This window comes from Cyanistes caeruleus, chromosome 1, assembly GCF_971803275.1.
Source record: "Cyanistes caeruleus chromosome 1, bCyaCae1.hap1.1, whole genome shotgun sequence".
NCBI classification, from domain to species: domain Eukaryota; kingdom Metazoa; phylum Chordata; class Aves; order Passeriformes; family Paridae; genus Cyanistes; species Cyanistes caeruleus.
The window spans coordinates 13,673,279-13,694,526 of NC_141701.1; the positions used below are offsets into that span (position 1 = coordinate 13,673,279).

Sequence of the window (21,248 nt, forward strand, 5' to 3'; positions counted from 1 at the left end):
ATCTCAGGTTATTCCAGAAGATATAGAGAAGAACCTTCTACAGGAGATTCCTCAGCCACGTGCAGTCCCCAAGAGGTTAGATGAATATACACCAGAAGAAATTGCTGCCTTTCCAAAGGTTTGGACTCCGTAAGTATCCTAGATTTTTTTAAGAGGAGGCATTGACTGAATATGTATTATTAATTTTTTATTCATTATTTCTTTCTACATTAGTAGAAAGAAAATAGTCATTCTTCTCTTTGTAATTTTTTTTTTGAGAGAGGAGGTCATTAAAACAAAGAACAATGGTTGCAAAAATTTTCTGTTTCTGGTTTGTTTTTTGTTTTTAATAAGAAAAGCTTTACTTAAAATCATGTTTTCAACTCTCTGCTTCAACAAAATGAGTAGGGTAAAAACCTTCATTTCCTGGTTTAAGTCGTATGTGCTCTATAATGCATAACTGTTAGCCATAGCCAAAGGAGATGCCACTCAGGTCTGTAAACTTTTAAAAGCTTAATAAAAACCACTTGTACTTAGGCTCCTCACCTTAGATAATACTAAAATAAATCTCTACATCTGTCCTGTGTAATGGAGGCACCTCTGTGTTACAGTGTCTGTTAAAGGAAACAGAATCCAGCAAAGACATTACGTCTCTTCTGAGCTGAAACAGGGTTTTGACTTCTTCTAACCTATGTCAGTGATAAAAAGTGCTATATTTTATCCTCACTACTGAAAGGAGCTGAAATTCCTGAGACTTCCCGGTTTCTATGAGATTTCAGTGGATTAGCTCTGAAGAAGTTTAGATTCTGCACCATTGACCAGAATTCTTGCAGTATATTACAGTAAAGCTGATAAGCCTGTCCTGTCGTATGGTTTGCTGTAGTATTCTGTAACTGTGTTCAGTATTAAAACTGTAAAGGTCCTCCACAATAACTAAGCTTGAATGAGGAGCTGGCACTTAGTTTTAGTCAACTAATTGGGAGTATCTGTGTTGTCAAAGGAAATAGTGTCATGCTGACAGAGCTTTTAAAATGTGTTTCTTTGTCCCCACACACTTCTATAGTCTTGGTTGAGTTCACCTCATTAGGACTGGGCCATCTTAATTGTGTTGACTTGCAGGTGTGTGTGGCAGAGGACAAATAAACTTGATGCCATCTCATTTAGTTATTGCTGTCAAACTAAGTTTTGTAATATCTTCATGTCAGCATATTAACCTTGGGGGAAATCTGCAGGTAAGAATACTACTGCAGTTAGAATTCCCCTCCCATAGTTTCTTGGAACCATTCCCTCTGGAGGAATTCAAAGCCCACAGAAAATAAGCATCCCCTTGTTTTATATTTCTCTCCACTGCAGTCTCATTTGGATTGATTGCTGGTAACTGCTCTCTGTATACAATCTTTTTACTCCTTTCTAATTATGGGGGCTGTGGAGTGCAACTGCCTTAGAAATCCTATAGCAGATAGTGATTCTCCTGTGGGAGGGCTGGGGAGCTCAAGTGGGTATTATGGTGAGAAAAAACATGGAATAGGTGGGCTTGAGAGGTACAGAATACTGGCTCCAAAATGAATGAGAGAGTGCTAGAGAGAAATGGAGCTAGTGGGCTCTTGGTGGATGGAGTTCGGGAGAATTTTAATGCTCTGAGTATAGAGACTGTGGCAGAAGTTTGTCTTCAGCCAACTACTACATCTAGAGCCATATTTAAAGGCCTAGAGACATTTTAAAGAGACAAAATTCTAACCCTTGCTGTGTTGGACTTTTGTTTCACCTGCTTTTCTGCTCTCAGGAACTGATTTATCTAGCAGAGGGATAAGAATGAAGATGGTTATCTTCATTCTCTCTGCTAACTGCAGGGCTTATTGCTGTTGTAATTTTGGCTTCTTGTCCTGGCCTGCAACCAGACCATTGTTGGTGTCAGATAAGTTTTAATTTAATCTTCAGCTCACTTTTTTAGCAGTTTTGATCTTGGGAAGAGTTTCCAATATGAAGTAATGGGAAAAATAATAATAATGTGTTTCCTGTCTGAAGGGATAACTGTATCTTGATTCTCTAGCATTCTGATTTTGGGGCGAAGTGGGGAGGAGAGCTTAGTTGGGAAATAAAAAAAAAGAATTGAGAAAATTTGGTAAAATAACTTTCTGTTGTCACATATGATGTGATAAGTAAAATAAGTAAGAGGTCTGTAAAAGGGGAATTAAAACGAATCATTGAGGTCACTGTTCTGATTAAAATGCTAGCTGGAGTATCTGAGAATAGACAGCTTTTGCACCAAACACATTAAAAGAAAGGGTGTATGAATATGCAAAGATAATAGAATCTGTGTTCTGAGTTTTTTCAATGTGTGAACCCTCTGAAGAAGTAGTGTTTGCATTATTATAATATTCCTGTGAAAGACTGGAGACAAAATGAAAGTATAATTATTTACATATTCTTCTTTTTAGAGGCATATAACACAATATGCTTTTAAAGAAGAAGTCAAAAAATGAACAGCTTTGTTCAAAAAATCAAAGATAGGTTAAAATATTATTGTATGAATCTGATAATTTGAGATGTACTGAAAAAACAACTACCTGACGTGAAAATTATTTCACAAGAGAAAACATAAAGGGAACATGAGTTGTTTTGTAAAAATCCAAATATTGCAGAAATATACATGTATCTCAGAACACCAAACTGATTTTCTGTTTGGGTTCCTTGTCATTTCATTCTTTTCAGATGCCCAGGAAGGTTTTGAAATTTCCAGCCCTGGAGATGCTCAGAACTCACTGCACAGTTCCTGAGCAAACTGATGTAATGTTGAAGTTAGTTCCTCTTTGAGTGTAGTCCTTCCAGATGCAACTAATTCTATAGTTCTTTATATATGGGGAAAGTAAACAAACATAGTAAAATAGATTAATATTATAATAAGCTGTGTTTAAAAAACCCAGTGCATAGTTTCCTAATCTTATTAGTCCTGTTTGGCTTTTCCTTGGGCTGCTGTTTGCTACTCTGTACTAGGATCTTACAAATCTGGGTGAGAACACACAGTACTGAAATGAGTAGCCTGCTCTTGTCCCGTGTTCTGTTTGGGATGTACGAAGCCTTCTTGTGGACTTGGATCTGTGAGCTTCTGCAGAGCCCATGCAGTATTAGCAGTCCTTACAATAAACCAGAAAATGAAGGACATAGAAAAGCTTTAAACTATTTTTTTTTTTCAGATGATTTTAATAATTCTTCCTGCTTTATTTGACTTTCGTTTTTAATTATTATTTGTCTTCCATGAAGTTTTGAGTCTGGTGACAAACCTGTTTACCAAAGGGTAGATATTCAGAAGGTAATGAAATATCTCTGAGAGTGATTATAAAAGGGAGAAAATAGAGGGAGATAGTGTTAGTGGTTCATCTTCTTTCTACAAAAAAAAAAAAAATAGTTGGTATTAGCCCTTTAAGATACCTGTATGCTTTAAGGGAAAAGATCAAATGAAAAGGTTTGTATTGATTAAAGGTATGTGAGGCTATAAATACAGATAAACACAATGATAAGTAAAAAATTAATCTTTGAGGTTTTTTATTAAAATTTATACTCGAGAAATGTATGTTACTATAAACTAGATATAAGATAGATAATAGGGAGCGAATGTAAATAGCTGAATTTATGAGAAATTACTAATATCAGGAGGAAAATACCCTTTTTCTCTTTAATTGAAAATAATAATGTAAATTTTCTTCTGGAATGTGGAGAACTTGGTCAGTTCTGCTAGTGATGTTATTGGACGTTTTGACTATATTTTGTGTTAAAATGTCTTGCTCTAGAGGGCTCTTTAAAGGCTGTTTTGCTGGTAGTTGGAGGTTGACCCGCCACAGAGAAAGACACAGTATGCAAGTGGAACACTAAAATAGAGATACAGATTTTAAGGAAAGCACAGGTGTGGAAACCCAGCAGTGGTTTTCAGGGTAGTGAGCCTTCCAAGCAGCCCTCCTTCCATCATGACACGACATCCAAAGGGATCTTGGTCCAAGAAAGTGGAGAAGCTTTCTTCAAGTGTTCTTTCCTTTTATTCCTAATCTGACCCAACTGATTTCCCAACTTGTGCAGAGGTTCTTACTTAGATCCTCCATGGAAAAGTCTGAAGTAAGTGGGATGAAAAGCCACATAGATTCAGAAAAGAAAATTATGTCTGTTCCAGACATATTTCAAGGTGAAAAAGATCAAAAACTAGTCCCTTTGACAGAGTTTGATTTTGTACTATGAATGAAACCTTTATTTAAAGTGTGTTTGAAATTTCAGATTGTTTGTCTTTTAAAAGAGCTTTAAACAGAAATAATCACAGAATTCACCAGTCACATATGACTAAGCAAACAGTTCTGTTCCATAAAAGCAAGGATGCATCAGATTCATGGGCAAATTTTCCTGTTATATACCATTTGAAAGTTGTTTACCTCTCTGGGTCTATATATATGTTTTGGGACAGTTTTAAAGGCAGGAAGTTGTATTTCAAGAAGTATTTAAATAAGAATGTTACCAGATAGATGGAACAGCAGCCCTGTGTTGTTCCAGTGAGATTTATGTATTCCTGGGAGTTTCCCTTAAGAAAGCAGAGAGCCTTAAGCTCCCTTAAGAGAGCTGTCTGGTTGCAGAGTGTGCTTGGGCTGGTGCTGGTGTGTAACAGGCTGAGTGCCTGGTCCACTGCCAGCCCTCCTAGGAGCTCCCCTCGGGCCAGACAGATGCTTGCTTGTCCTTGGGGAAGCAAGTTCTCCTACACCTCTGAAGTTTTTAAAACTTGATATATTGTAAACTCTGCAATTTGGTTTTCAAAAACCAAACACCTTCTTAATGTTTATATTTCTGAGTAACTTCCCTGATTTCTGCCCCCATCTGTACATCCTGCTTTGAGGCAGGGGGTTGCAGAACCTGGTCTGAAGCCGTGATTTTGTTCCAGCTGAGCAGCATGTGGTGGGCAGGGTCCCAGTAATGACACAGCATGTCATCCCCATGCGATGGCATACAGATTCCTGGAAGTTCAGCAGCAGCACTCTGTGGCTTTGAAAGCAGAAAATCACAGTGTTCTCAGACAGAAAAGTTTATAGGTGATGAAACGAAAGCATGTTGGATGCCTGTAGACTGCAGATGGCTCTGATAATCCTCTTACATATTCTGTGCCTTATTCCAGTTCCTCTCCAGTTTTGTCCTTAAAGCTAGTCTTGCCAGACTCAGGCAGCCAGAAGCCACCTGTGATGTTCCCAGCAAACATATTTTTGTTTGGGCACTGATAAACAGAAAAGCTTTTGGGTTAAGAAATCCTCTCAGCCACCACTTCCTTTTCTGTTTGTTTTTTTAGAAGAACTACAGCAGAATTTATCTTGCACAATTCTACAATTTCTAGTGCAAATTTCTATTTTTAGTTACACAAATTAGTTCTGGAATGTAGTAACCAAACAGAAGAAGAAGCCAGAGATATCCTGGTTATGTGGCTGAAATGATGTTATAAACAGTACTTTTATATATTTAAGATGCTAACAGGATTTATTAGGTTTTTTGTCTGTTAATTTCTTCAGATAACTTCATGAGGAGCCAACCTGAAAACACACTTCACATTATATGGCATAGAGAAATTATATTTGGAGTATTTCCAGTGATGTGTTGTGTTACAAATTATAACCTGCAGTTTTTTCTAAGTTTATAAAATGTTGGGGTTTTTTCCCTACAATGAAATATGAGGTAAAACAAAGGAAAAAATTTTGGAGCGGTCACTCTAGTTAGCTTGAGAAGAGCTGAGGGAAAGCCATAAAGCCATTTCTGAAGATGGTGAGGTATTGAGCTATTTTTATAAGGACCATCTCAAGTTTATTCATTAGCCTTTAAAAATTTGGTACCAAATTACATTTCTCCAGTCTTTTTCTTAGTTCCTGTTCAGTTGTCAAGTGTGTCTGCAGCTTCTTGGGATTTGTATTGTGTTTTATATTATGTCTCATGGTAATATTTGTTTTTTGTCTTGGGCTAAGTACTGCCTCTCCAACTTGAGTGCTCATCTTCTCTCGCAAAGCAGGGCTAGCATGTAGCAGTGTTGAGAGAAGACTTGGCCAGCACAAACTTCTGTAAAAGACAGCAGCCAGTCTTACTTTTCCCTAAAAAACAAACTCTATAAACCAGGAAAAAGCTATCCTGCCAATACAGCCCAGTTCTGTTCCAATGTACTCTTTGAGGAATCCCTCTGGCATCTTATTTTCTGTGGCCTTTTTGCCTCTTGGTAGGAATTACATGAACTAACTGTAGATCATTAATCCATTAATCCCCAATCAAATCTAGGAAGTATCACTGGTAACTTTTTTTTTTTTTTTTTTTTTTTTTAATATTAAGGGCATAAAATGTCTCAGGATTTTGTGTAACATTTCATTTAACGGGAGATTTGGAGGTAACTAAGTCTCACATTTCAGACTACCAGAGCTAGATCTAAATTCCTGTGGACAAAAAGCCACACAGATACTTAAGAAGAAAATTGCTCTCCTCTACATTAGGTTTTAGCTGCAGGCAGCAACTGGACACTAATCAAGAAGGGTCAGTAATTCAATCATCTTAAATATCCAACACATTCATATTCAGATTGTTTAGCCTGTTGAATTTGATTACTGGCTTTTCTCTGGCATGCTTAAAACAGATCAGTGCTACCGATTCTCATGCCCTTTATCTGGGGGAAGCTTAGGTTGTTTCTAAAACAAGAGTTGAAGGTAAGAGATTGTAAATGGGTAACTGGGCCCTTCTACTTAAACTTTCTGAAGAGGCTCCCAAAAAGAAAGTTCCAAAGCTACTTTCCCTTAAAACCTGTTTATCTCATATGTGAGAATGGAAATTGGACAAGGAATAGGAGAATGGTTGTATATGATACTGTTGAACTAGTTGCCCAGATGAAATTAGAGTTAGATTAATTTTTAATCACTCTTTTATAAATGTCTAGATTTCCCTTTTTCACTTCTGTGGCTGACAGTAAGTCTGGAAAGTATTTCACTATTCCTTCAACTAGTTCTCTGTTTATTTGAAGAATAACGTAATTCTTTGTCCAAAGCCAAGTGTACAGTGCTGCTCTGTATACAGTCCTACAGTTTTTAGCAAAAAATATCACTAAAAGAGAAAACTTCTATTTTTAAAAAGCATCATCTCAACAAGATGAAAGTTACATGTCTTTTCCAGTGATTTAACGTAAATATTTTTCCAGACAGAATTCATATAAGCAAGGTCAAAAACAGGGAATTACAGTAAGTTTGAAAAAGCTAAGATCAATTTTACTTAGTTTGTTTTTACGGAAACTAAGGTTGTAACCACTTAAAATTTTAATAAGCCATTCTTCATTTCACTAAGAGTATCTAAATGCATATTGGATAACATGATTTAAGGACACTTTTTTAAAAATTACAGGTGCTAGTTTTATGTAGAAAAAAGCAAACAAGTTGCAGCTGAGGATGACAACATACATGTCTTAAGTTTTGTTTCTGCAGAAGATGATTAGTCACTACAGCTGTACTGTCATAGCAGTGTCACCTTTTCTTACTCTTGTTACAAAATGCAGCTTCTGTTACTGCAGTTTGTTCTCCAAGCAGAGTAAGTTACACTTGTAGATGTGCTTTTTAGGCAAGACAACAGTCTGCATGAAAACAACACTAACATGGAAACAGTTCTTGTGCCCCAAGCAGAGGAATTGAGGGTTTAGAATAGGCCACAGTGTGAATTGGAAATTGGATGACAGTTGAAATAAAATTAGCTATTTCACTGATTATCTTACCAGGGGCACAGAGGTACACCTCGAGTAGAGGAATGATTCTTCTCACCCCAGCACCAAACTGTTGATGTTTGTGTGTAACCACATAATTTTGTTTTACAGGGAATGATAGTAATGTCTGATCCTTGGGTTTTGATTTACTAGTGTGATTAGTGAAAAAGATGAAATGTGTTCAGAAATCCCCTTTATCTGTAGTCCCCTTACCTAATAGCTATTGACTTTGGCATAACTTGCAAAATGTTCCCGAAAAATACATACATTCCTCTTCTTTTAGAATTTACAGAAAATTTTGTCTCTGTATTGAAGTTTTTCTATAAAAACAAATCTTAAACACTCAAAATTTCATCGTTTATTCATAAAATAACCTTAAAATGTGTGCCAGATAGACAACAAATTTCACATTGTGTGTATTGTGTGCTAATTTTAGACAAAACCAAATTATTTGGAACCTTTTGTTATAAGAAAAGGCTAAAAGCCACTTATTGCCCTTAATAAGCAGATATGAAACATGAGCCATAGAACCATTCTGTGTAAGCAGACAACTGTCATCAGTTAGCAATAATTCCACATTCCTGTGATGGTGATTTCCAGAATTATGGAGAAGAGCATGACAGTAATACAGATCAAGTGTTGCTGCCAGCACAGAGCAGTGGGATCAAAGAGTGGTTGAGGGCTAGTAACTAAGCAGCATGATCAGTCCACAAAATCTTTTCACTAATAGGTCTTCCCCAGTCTGTCAAAACAGTGTTGTTAATAAACTCCCTTAAATGAGACCTTTATGAGCTAATGGATATCACTTGTTAAGTGCTTTAAAAATTAGGGGTAGGTTAGAAGTACTTTAATATCAGTTATTTCTTTGTCTGTTCTAGTTTTTCATCCAAGTTTGGAGAGATTGTTGTTTCTTAAAATTCTTGAAATTTGTGTAAGAAAGTCAGGGGGAGTTTCTGTAAAACTACAGTCATGCTGAAGACTCTTTCAGTCTTTTGGGGAACACTACACTTTTCCAGAAACAGGATGGGGGGAAGTGGGGAGAAAAAGCTACTGAATAAAAAGCTGACATACCAGCCACAGACCTAAAACCCTCTGGGGTGAGTTACTCTTAAAACATTTTCATAACTGCGAGTTAAGACCGATACTTTTTTGGTTTTATTTTTGATAAATAATCTATGCAAATGAGAATCCTACCAGACCTTATATTTTTCAGGTAATAGAAACTGAATGGAAGAGATGCATGTGCCCTTCTTACAGGATGGTTATTAAGTTTAAGGGGGTTTTCATGCATTTGGAGTGCTTTCTCTCATTCATGGAAGCAGTAAAATCTTAATAGAATTCTAAGCCTATACTCTTCAAATGTTGCTCTTGTATCACTTATCTCAGTCACCATATTAGCCTGTGACATTAGCTAGCCTTAAGGCACTGACCTTTTGCAGAGCTGATGCAAAAGTAAATCCTTTCTGAATGCTCCTTGTTACTGCTGCTGAGGGTGCAGAAATTCCAGGGAGCTCCAGCTCCCTGGGTCGTGTGCTCCCGTGGTGAGATGATTGTCCACAGGTGAAGAGAAAATTGCAATTTGAGACAGTGCTTCTGCCCTGAGTCAAGAGCAGGTATTGACAGGTCACTTCTTGTGCAGCACTCTTATTCCTCAGCATCAGCAGAGGCAGGTTTGAAACCATTAGCAGTCATTAACACAGGCTTGCAAGCACACAAATGACTTAACAATTCCATGAGGTTTTACTTCTTTTGAAAAGTCTTAGACAATGCAATGTACCAGCAAAGCAGTGTGAGTAGGGGTTGTTTGTGGAGAGATGGCTATCCAAGTTTTTAGAGCTTGAAAGAAGAAAAGATCATGTTATCAAATGCTATTTATCAGCAGCAGGCAGTAGAAGAAATCAGGGAGGAGTGTCACTTCTTTTGGAAGAAGGACAATGTTGATCACACATTACATTGTTTTAGCTAATCCCAGTGCATTTAAAAGTTCTAAGAAACAAAGTAATTTGGATTAAAATATGCAGTTTTGAAGAAGTATTCTGAGTTATTAAAAATGAAAATATTTTTTAAAATATGGTCTGGGTTGTAAAATAACTGCTGTACACATAGAATAGACAGTGTCATATATTACTCTGCAGCCTTACCTTTATTATTTCTTTGAGATTAGTAATGCTAACCTGTCTGCTGTAAGATGCTACAAGATTTTAGCTTGTTTGCCTAGAAATAAGGTGATGAAGTTGTCCTGTATATTTTTGAAATAGAGTTAGTTGCAGTATAACACAAACTAGTGATTACTTAGATTTGGCCTTCATAGAGTAACTCTCACACCCCCGCCCCCTTATTTTATTTTTTCTGAGGCTGTTTTATCTTCACAAAACATTGCTAGGCAAAGGGAAACATTCTTGCTGGAATGTGCTGACAAGAATTTAATAAAGATGGAGCTGTTCAGCAAGTCTCTTCAGAGTTGATTGAAATAAATATTCACTCCAGGAGTTGAGAGTTGACCACATTTAACTGTTGCAGAGGGTCTCTGTCCTGTCCTTCCTCACAGGAAAAATACCCTTGGAAGAGGATATTTCACATCACACTGAAAAAGAATATTGAATATTCTGTGAAGTGGGGGGTCCCATCATAGTTGCAAATATGTAAGTAGGTCCTTTTGTGCTGTTAGTTTCTGTTTGCCATCTGAGATGTTCAGAGGCAGAGGTCATAGCTTTGTGAGCATTTTTTCTGGCAATAAGGCTCAGTTTTAAGAATCATCCATCACTTCCTGCCTCTCCATTCTGCTTGTGTGGCAACAGAATGGAGAATCAGAGAACTGACCTAGATTAAAGACAACCTTGTTTTATGCAGCTGTACAAAGGGGTGTATGCTGGAGTTGGAGTTGCTAGGGAAACACATGTATGTTCACCAAATTTCAGTATTAATTAATGATACAGATGCCAGCTCTATACTCTGCAGCGCTTTTCAGACATAATTGTAACTCTGAAATCTGCAGACACTGACGAGAGAATTTACAATGGCAAGCTTTAGCCCAAGGACATAAGCCTCTTCAAGTCATCTGTAAAGTCCATGAAGAAAGGCAGGAGTTCCCCATGCTCTAGGATTTGGTTTGACCCCAACCTTATTTCATGAAGTGGGGTACAGAGCAAAGAAGTTACTGTTCTCCTGTAATGAGGAAAACTCTCACAGTCCATTGGGGTTTTTTTCAGCACTGTAGAGTGTAGGGCTGGCATCTGTATCAAAAACCAGCATTTTTATGAAATACATTAATTCTGAAAAGTTTTGGAAAGCTCTCTACCAGTTACAGTGGGGATCACTAAGACCCTTTTGTTTTCCATCACAAAAGCTGATCATAGGAGCTGGAAATACGTGCAGGTTTATCTGTTTTGTAAGTTCCATTGGCTGTGGATTGTCAGCAGTTTACATCAGCTGTATTTCTCTTCTGATAACTGTGAATATGGATAAAAATTGTGAGAATTTACAGAATCACAGAATTGTGAGGGTTTGGAAGGGGTCTATGGAGATCATCCAGTTCAGCCAAGTCCTGCCAAGGCAGGGTTCCCTAGGGCAGGTTATACAGGAATGCATCCAGGTGGGTTTTGTGTGTCTTCAGAGGGGGAGAGTCCAATACCTCACTGGGAAACTTTAGGAGATTTAAAAGCTGTAATCAGAACTTTGGACCAGCTCTTCAGTGCCTTTTACTCAGTGATAAAGTATTTGTTATTGAGAAGCACTGAGAGGCCTCCTGTAATGAATGGGTTGCTGATTTGCTGAGTATTTTGCCTAGAACTCACAGAACCATCTTAACACTTTTTACATGGAGTATAAAAATGTTAGTAAAACAAATATTCTTTACATATTTAGGTGATAGACATCTGATGCACAAACTAGTGTCACTTATTTTCAGTGAATCCATAATAGTTTGCATTTCAGCATAGACTGCAGATACATTGGTTCCCACATTCCCACATTTCCCCTTGTCTTGGAGTCTGTTGTCAATATACAGCAAAGCTTTTTTTCCTCAAGAAAAAAAAAGAAATTACTTTAAAAATAAAAAGGAGAAGCAGCTATGTGAAGTCTTGCCTTTGGGTGAATTTCTGAACTGTCTCTTGTAGGAGGTAGCATTTCCTTTGTTCCAAGTGCATAAACTCAGGCCTTTGCTGAGGAACAGCAAAAGCGCTGCCATCAAGGGGGAAGACTCCCACGTGGATTTATGTCACTTATCAATGAGCAGTTACCCATTGATGCTCACAAATAGTTCATAATTCTCTCTGAGTAGACAATGTTTTTGTGGGTTCATATTCTTCATCTGACAAAATGCTTATAACACTTTTGCCAAAGGCAGTGTTTTTCAAGGCTTAGCTTTCCTGGTGCCAAGGACTCTTCAAAAGCAGTCCAAAAGCCAAGTACTAGTGAGCATAAAAAGCCTACTGTCGCAATAGAAAAGGCTTTAAAAACTTTTGTATTTGTTCACACAAGTGTTTTAGTGTGGAAAATCCTGTCTTTAAGCTTCATTAACTTCATAAGACTACAAAGAGTCCAGTGTTTTATGCATTTAGATTTTAAGACAATGAGCATTAAAGTTGAAATGCAGATTACAAGCAAGCAAGAAAAAAAAATTATTTTCACCCCAGAACAAAGTGTTGTGAGACCGTAGCTCTGCAGCACTCCAGCATAACACTAGATTGAAGTTTTAAGTGAGCCCTTCGTAGAAAAATGCAAAATCCTTTGAGCACTGCACAAGAGGAGTGATTGGCCTATAAAAAGAAAGAATAATAACCATAAGCTGCAAGGCAAGGACATCTTTGGCATGCTGCATTGCCTAAAGTCTTCCATCACTGTCCACCTGTCTAGGATGGATATAGTGATAACCTTCTATATCACTGCTGAGAATTTTTCAAAATCCCATACCCTTGCTACTCCACAGACAGTTTGATACAATGAAATACCTGCTATTCTGGAATGCAGGTCTCTGCATGAGATCTGAGTTAACAAAATGTGGAATGGCAGAGAGGCTGGAACCAGAGGATGTTTAAGGTCCTTTCTGACCCAAATCATTCTGTGATTCTATGAATATTTCCAAGTACTGAAGTCTGGAATTCTAGAAAATGTGACTTGACTTCCCAGCGCACAGCAGCCATCAAACATTGAGTATATTCAAGTTCAACATTAAATAAGTATGTAGACAGCATATATGGTGCTTGCAGCAGTTCTGTCATGCACAAAATATGTATGTCCAAATGTTAATACAGAATATGCTATATAAATGGGAAACAAAGCAGCTTTGTGATTCATCACAGTATGAACATTAGTTCTTCTTTATAGTTGTTCTGTAAAATTCACACAATTTCATATGCTATTCTTGAAATAACACAAACTGAATTCCAGAGTTGCTTTCATGTGAGAACCTATGGGCTTATACAAGAGTTGTGTGAATGACTTCACTTTGCAGTGCTATTGCTTGGCAAATTCTAGAACTGCAACACAGGACTAAGCAAGTGTTGGATTTCTGCATCTCTTCAGCCATTTAAACTCTCAGTATTTAAAGTAAGCTGTCTGCTTTCATTGCTGTCTGCTTTTCATTTCCACTATTGAGCTGAATTACATATAAAATCTACCACCTTTGGAAATTTAACTTGGTTAGTGTAGTGGTTTGCAGGTTTTACTGTATGCCAGAATTTTTCATTCAACTTCATGACAAATCTGGCCCTGTGTTCCTTTAGATGTCTCTAAAACTTAATTGTTTTAACTCTTGTTGCATCCTGGTCAGTTCCCCAACCTGCTTTGATGACAGATGAGAGAAGCAGTGAGCAGCGTTGTGTTCCCGCAGGCTGCAGGTCTGTGTGGGATGGGGGCTGCGAGGAGTGGCTGTTCTGTCCTGGCCCCCTCAGAGACTGCTGGCCTGCTCTGGGGCTTTGGGGAGTGACTGGGCAGAGTCCAGGATGTGCAGCTTCTCTGCAGGACATGTTGGAGATGTAGACATGCATCTAGTCTGCAGACTTGGCATTCTAAAGGCCATGAGCTGGTCTGAGTTGTGTCGTTTCAGCGAGAATGTGGTTCCTGCAGCCAGTGCGTGTGTGGCAGGCAGGGCGAGAGATGTGCCTGAATAGGAAAGGATTGAAAACAGCAGTCTGCTTCTGTGTGAATGTTGTCCACATTTGTCATGCAAGCAAATGGTATTGCAGAACTTTTAATTAAGATTCAAATTAACATTTTTTTAAATCATCAGTTTTAACTGTTTCAGTAGTCATGGTGGACTATGCTGTTAACTAAAACTTAACACCTTATGCATTAATTACTCAGTTTTTAAAACTGGAGACAAATCAGTATCTGTGTTAAGGCCCTGTGAGACTGCATTCAATTCAAGATTATTTTGTTTTAGGAAAGTAGGAGTGACCAATTAGTCTTGATGTCTGTAAATTCATAGATGTCTTAGTAAATGTCTTCAATTTGTTCTGTCTTGTTTGTGTAATCCAGAAAATACTCTTCTTTGTCAAAAAACTTCACCAGAGTAAGAAAATGAAATGAGGCTGCTACTGCAGCCTTAAAGCAAAGCCCCTGTAGTGCACATCCATTTCTTAAAACACCCTTTTTTTTTCCCCACACAGACCTAAAGATTTTCGAAGGAAGTAATAACAAGAAAAGAAGACATGTCATCAGGAGTGTCTCTCTTCCTTCAAAGAAAGTTCTTCTAATATGGAAACATTTGTGCAGCTCAGTCAGCCCTTGTATACTGAATGTTTCTGACAGCTGTTCGCAAACGTGACTTGGCAAGATTTTAAAATTAACGTATTTGAAACAGCTAAGAACAGGTATTATCTTGTTAATACCATCTGTACTCTGCATTGTATGATCTGGTATTTGTTAATGATATTTGATTTGATACTGTTATTAAAGAATTAATACCTTTGTAATGAGTATTTGCATCTTATAGAAACAATACATTGACTACTGCTATGAAGTAGCTGACTCTAAAAGTTGCAAAACTTGAATCCCATGCAGGAGGAGCAGAGAATAATTATGGTCATCAGCCATAATATTTTATCCATGAGCTTTGGGAATCTTTTGATACATTTGCTCTAAGGAACAAAATGACAACTACTATTTTTTTAATAATCTTACTTTTTCAGACTATTGTTCATCTCCATCTTAATCTAAATCTTGGGTGTGCTGAATGACAACAGTAAGGGTGACTCTACTTTCTAGCTGCTGAATGTCATTAAATGTGTTCCTAATGGCATTCTGCTCGTGATGGTGAGGTGTTACATGATTGTCATTGGGAGATTCAATATCCCTGTGGTTCTGTCTGCCTTGGAAAGTCGCCAGGCAGAGCATTGCTCCAGCTGGGCCTGGCTTTCGAAGATGACACACTCTGGACTCCAGTGTTGGTAACTCTGCTTGTTACCAACCAGAACACCCATTTGGTGCTGTGCAGAGCATTTTCTGAAGTGACTCCTCATTAGGAGGAGGTCTGCTGACAACCCAGTGTAGAACAGATTTCATTAAAGAGCTTGTTGAAATAACAGGTAGTAAAGGCAGATCACAGAGATACTTTACCTTTTTTTCCCCCTTCAGCCTCAATCTGATTTTCATTCAAGTCACAGGAATATGCCTTACTTACTTCAAGTAACATATTACAGAACAAAGCAGCAACATTTTTATTATGAAAACCAAATAAGGAAAACAAACTTAACTGTTGAGTGATGCAAAAAAAGTCTAAAAATTTACTTCACTTTTGCAAGTTACTTCCCTGAAATTCCGTTCTGCTTTCCTGCTCCGAAAACCCTCAAGCCAAAGCTGTTCTGTAGATAAGTAAAGCACCTGTTTTCTGTGTTGTAGGAAATGCTGGTACATGATTTGCCAAATTTTACCATGGTTGGTAAGGAGAATTTGAGTGTTCTACATTTGTTTCATACAAGCATCATACAGGAAGAAAACCAGATGTTTATTTATAACCATATTTCATTATGTGAAATAAAGAAATTAACTGGGCCTTTCATTGACATTCAGATGGGCTTATCCCAGGAAAAGTTCCTACCTAGTGAATGTGCAGCTTTCACGTCCAAGTCAGTTACTACACTGCATTAACTAGTGAAAGTATTTTTAAAAGCCCTAGGTTGCAGTAAATGCTCTTATCTTTATAAGGACACAGTACACAGCTTATTGGTAAGATCTTTGTGACATCAGCTGTTCATTATGTGCTGAATACTTCAGTCAGCAGCTTCAGTTTCTTGGGTGGTCTGGAAAAAACACAAGACACTCTTGATTATTCAGAGACTGGATTTCGGAGAAAATCTTGACTGTGTTTTACTTCTTTTGGCAAACATACAATTCCTGAATAGTATATAACTGGGTAGAGCCCACCAGTTAGTTACTCTTTATTACCAAGGTATGTCCAGCAAGTCACTAAATGATCAATAATACCAGAAGCATTCTGGTCAGCATGGTGCCAGTAAATTACACAGAAAATAGAAAGTTAAAACAAATTGACTACTGCAGCTGAAGCTTGTTCTTTAGTATATAAATTGTTACAAAATTAGAATGAGTTTGGCCACTTTATTATGCCAAGTCATTTGTTTAATTCACTCCACGTGCATCCCTGTGGTGTGGGGAGGAGGTGGCGGTGGCAGCTGCTTGTGCGGGTGTCCCACGCTGGGGATCCCTCAGGCCCAGAGCACCCGAATTCCCCGGGAGCAGAGGGGAGCTGTGCTGCTTCCAGCTGCTCCCCCAGCCCAGGAGACTGCTCTGGGAGCTGTTGGGTTGGCATAGCACAGCTGACATCAACTGCACACCACAAGCACCCTCGGGGATTTGCTCAGGCTGTTACCATCAGGCTGTGACATGGAGTCAATAACACCAAGTGCCTTATTTTGATCAGTTGGATTATGGTGAGTCCCTACATCCCTGGTGCTGCCCTGTCACTCTCTGTGGTCCCACAAGAACTTGAGATTTGGATATAATGTTGCAGGACAGCAAGTCGGGACTATATATATATATATATACACACACATATACGTATAAAATATACATATACATATACATATACACATTACACATATACACATATACACATATACACATATATACATACATACATATATACATATAGTGCCCTGTTAGCAGGAGACAAAGTCCTCCAGAGACAACAAAGGCATGGATTGAAAGATGATTTCTTTTCCATCAGTGACCTCAGTCATTTCCACAAGACCTGCAGGTAAGCATATCTCGGGCAGAACTCTGAGCTGTGTCAGTACAACATGGATGGAAGTGGGCTAACCAGGGAGTTTGCAGTTGGGGTAAATTAACGAGGGTGTTCACAGCCAGTGCCAGCAGGGAAATTAACACTGTGACCCCAGGCATTACTGTATTTAGGTTTAATAATACCTCTGAGTATCAGTTGCATGTGCCAGGCTGTGGGGCCTCAGTGTTCTGTCAAGTGGGGTTAAGCTGCTAAAAAATAATGTCCATAAACTACATGCTTTTCTACCTTCTATTTTAAATGGAAGTGCAGGTAACAAAATTACTTTCAACTCACGTTCCATCGTCTTTTATTGCCTTTCCCCAAGAAAATGGTTGGAGTCAGAGATGAAAGAAGTAATGAGAAAACAGAAGGAAGATATCCAGCCCCCAGCCAGAGCGTGCTAGTCACATGCGCAAATCGTGTGTCCTACTAAAGAGGCTGAATTCTAGGTGAGATTATTGGAGATAACACAGCAAAGGTACCCATTCATCTTCCTGATGAGCTAAGGGAGCTGCTGGCAGTGGCCAGAGGCCAAACCTGACAGGCTTTTCTTTACTGTAGAATATGGCTAGACTTCCCCACCCAGTCAGGGATGAGCAAGAAGATGGTCCTGGGATGTACAGGACAACCTCTCCATGTCTGTATAGGGCTGAAGAAAAAGTGCTCCAAACCTATGCTTTCAACTTAAATGGCCGTTTTTGAGCTAAGTCTTGCTCAGTTTCCAGCACTCTTATTGAGTCTATAACTTACCTTGTCTGTAGATGATGAATTGCCCTGTGCTCAAGTCTTATTGCCTTCCTCTCCTTGTTAGCCAATCCAAGTTCCTAACTACACCTGTCAGTCTTTTGACTTGGGCATGTCACATGTGGAATCTGGCATCCGCAGTTGGTACAGCTACCTCAGCTCATAGTTACTCTCTGCATTTGTCCATATATAATTTAAAAAATAAGGCTAAATAATGTTGATACTACAACCTTTAAAATAAAACCATTGCCCCAAAGTGTTGAAAACAGGAAATGTGTTTCCTTCTCATTATATCCTGTCCCCTGAAGATCTAATGCAATTGTTTCGAGTTAAAAATCAAATAAATACAGGATTACCATACAAAAGCTTGCCACTTTTATTTGTATACAAAACAGAAATGAAAGAGGTTCACAATAAATTATCAGTGTGCTCCCACAGAACATTCTTGTGTATTTATTTTAGGTGAGTTAAGAAAACAATGGTCTGTTAATGTAAGAAATCTCTGCAAAAGAATAATAAGCCAGGTGCAAGGACACCTGATGCATTGTTCTCCAGTGGATTTAGTCAGGTTACTCTGCTAGTAAAGCTATTCATCCAAAACAAACAGAAAATAATCAACTGGGAAAAAATGGATAACCAAACATTAACTTCTGTGACTGGTTCTACATACACCCCCTAGCCAGATGCATTTTTTTCAGATACACTTTGAAGAGTGAATGGAACAGTACTCCAGAGAAAGATCTACAAGTGACCTTTCATCATCAGCTAGCACCAACCCACTAACATACTAAACTTCTGGCATGCAAGATAATTACCGCTATTTGTTGTGTCAACTGGCCACGTACACTTTTTTCTCCTTTAACATAAGAGCCTGTAAACATCAGTGACAGGTGAGGCACCAGGACAAAAGGCCAAACACAGGTGTGCATAAAATGTTTCCCTTTTTTAAACAGTTCATTGAGAGGGGCTTTTTCTGTTCGCCTTTGTGCGTACCGGGGTCTTGGCGCTCCTTTTGGCTATCCTCCTTGCGAAGCGACTGATTCCCGGGGATCTCAGCTCAACGGCCTCCATCTCTTCTTGAACAGGAGTAAACTCTGGTTGAGCAAGATGAGGTGATGGATAGGACTGGGAGTATGGGGATGGTAAGGGGTAGGACCCGTGAACTACGTACGGCTGTTGCTCACCATCATAAAGGTCCTCAGGGTCATAGATTTGGTAGGAGTTATGTGGCAACTGCACTACTGGGATGTCTTGATCAGTTGGCTCACCGTATCCACCTTAACCCACCACCACCAAGAGTATTCATACGGTTAACACAGGAGAAGGAGAGTAGAAAATTAAAGCATTCATTAGGAAATTGACATTTTATATATAGATATATTTCTGTATCATGTGTGTGAGTATATATATAATCTTTAAATACACATCTTTTATTCACATAATGGAACAATGAAAACATTTAACAAAATTAATAAGCTGGAGCAATTGGAAACCCACAACAGACAGCCAAGTTAGTTGGAAACCACCACCACAATTTGTCAAATGTCCGGTTGTAATACTGTGCTCATTATACACTGCACGCTCTGCCTGCTATAGCTTATTCCAATTATGGGCTAGAATACATGATTAGCAGGCAAAAATGGGTCAGGCAATAATTTTTAGCAGTGCCAGGAAGCCAAGTGCATGTACAGCAGCTGTAAGTTCATTAGTGGTAGTCATTATTGTTGCTGGAAAGCACAGAGCAGTTCAGCATCCATCTCTGACCTTCAGCGCAATGAGACCTGAACCAGAATGAGCCTTTCACCTTCTGGATTGGTAGCCATTGTAAGGGATTGGGCCTTAAAACAGGAAATGAACAACGGGGAGGGGAAGTGAGGAGAAAAGGATAGGAAGAGACGACAACAAAAACATTCAGGTAAGTAAAACATACAGATCAGCTCAGGGCAGATTAAACTGTAAACATCAAACAAATATGCCTTACGCGTAACATTTTTAGTTTAGTGCTTTACTAATAAATTTTGATTTTAGGTTGGGTGGTGTAATTTTTGGTAATTGTGTTAACTTCTTCCCACAGCCTCTCCGTGCTGTAACGATATGGGAAAGTAGGATACAGAGAAGATACAGAAAGAATCATTTTCTCCAGATGGCTTCACTGGTTAATGATGGACACGTGCATCCCTGTGCCAGGTTACACTACTACAGGTTTAGTAAGGGTCATGCTCTCATGCCACTCAGACGCCCATGGAAGGGGAGGTTGAACAACACGTTTGAAAAACTAAGAGTAAAAACTCTGCTGTCACAAACATGAGTTGGTAGGGCTTCAACACAGACCATTGAGATCGAACAGGCTCGTACAACTACACAAATACATACAGGACAAAACCCACTAGGCAGGATCAGTTTTACAGGCTGGGGTCAGACGCTGGTCACTTTCCTTTGGTCACTACGCTGGGTCACCTTCTCTTCGGGCTGCCGTCCCACAAAGCAGAGCCACACTGGACACGCAGATTTTTAGGGAGCCACCACATTTTAGTGCAAGGTTCATCGGTAGCCTCCATCTCACTTGGACTGTTAGAAAATGCCACCCACACCTCCGCAAACGGCAGCTGTCCCGACTCCTCGCTACTCACCTCCCATGCCGTACCCAGCGCAGGAGGATGGGTCACAGTACCCTGGAGGCCCAGCAGGACCCTGTGAGCCCGGGGATCCCGTGTGACCAGGAGGACCTCTTGGACCTGGAGATCCTGGTGGTCCCGGGCTGCCAGTTCGACTTTCTCCTGGAGGTCCTGCATAGAACAGGGAGATGAAATATCTGAGTAATGCCTTTCATGAAAGCAGGGATATGAAGCCATCTTTCCTGGCCTGGAAAACATGGCACTGAGTGTGCTGTAAACACTTCCAGGAGACAGCTTGAGAGGAGGAGCAAGGCATCCTGGCTCTGACTCTGCTGGGCAACCTGAGGGAAAGATTTCAGCCTCTGGCAAGGAAGACAGAGCAGCAGCCTGAGAGGAGACCCACTTCCAATGAGCTTCCTCTCTGGCTGCTGCTTCATCTTCCTTGCCAGAGAGACAGCTTCTAGCCAGAACTGGAGAAAATGTTTCACCAAACATCAGACTTCTGGGAAGGGATTTTCATGGGGAAAGGACAGCCCTGGATATCTGCACAGCTCCTGATTCCTCCCACTCCCTTTCAGTACACTTTCTGGATAGTGCTGTGAATTAATACCAGTGCCTAATGGCCAGGATATCCTCATGAGGTCAGTGCAATTTATTCCTGTTTCAACAGGTCCAAGCTATCAGTCTCTGCTTTTTCAGGACTTAAATATAAATCCATGTGATATAACATGTTTAATTACAATACGTTTCTCTGTCAACTCACATTTAGGTATGACATTACACCAATGAGAAAACCTATGTAATTATTCCAGATTAATTTTTTCCCACTCCAGAACCTGTGTCTGGAAAAAAAAAATTGCAAACATTTTTAAAAGGTGGGCTTGGAGAAGCAGTTTGTCATAGGGAAAATGAAAATACTTGTGTGATGGGT

At 39.1% G+C, this 21,248-nt stretch overlaps 2 protein-coding genes across 16 annotated transcripts in view; one reads left to right on the forward strand and one right to left on the reverse strand.

Annotated features, from left to right (window-relative positions):
* Positions 1-14,631, forward strand: part of MRPL13 (mitochondrial ribosomal protein L13) — a 29,618-nt gene extending 14,987 nt beyond the window's left edge. Inside the window, exons 6-7 of the mRNA XM_023921442.2 lie at positions 8-129; positions 14,326-14,631. Of these exons, the coding sequence (XP_023777210.1) occupies positions 8-129; positions 14,326-14,350 (147 nt within the window). The 3' untranslated portion in view covers positions 14,351-14,631. The remainder of the gene's footprint in view (positions 1-7; positions 130-14,325) is intronic.
* Positions 14,632-18,054: 3,423 nt separating this feature from the next.
* The window catches only part of COL14A1 (collagen type XIV alpha 1 chain), a 125,609-nt gene continuing 122,415 nt past the window's right edge, over positions 18,055-21,248 (reverse strand). For 3 of the 15 annotated variants that reach the window (XM_086879468.1, XM_086879512.1, XM_086879525.1), the window contains 3 exons: positions 20,333-20,488; positions 18,887-18,979; positions 18,055-18,778 (listed from right to left, as the gene is read on the reverse strand). In XM_086879468.1, the coding sequence (XP_086735594.1) occupies positions 18,657-18,778; positions 18,887-18,979; positions 20,333-20,488 (371 nt within the window). In that variant the 3' untranslated portion in view covers positions 18,055-18,656. Of the gene's footprint in view, positions 19,541-20,332; positions 20,489-21,248 lie in introns of all 15 variants that reach the window. The other 12 variants (XM_086879478.1, XM_086879488.1, XM_023921434.2 and 9 more) reach the window with 7 other exon arrangements.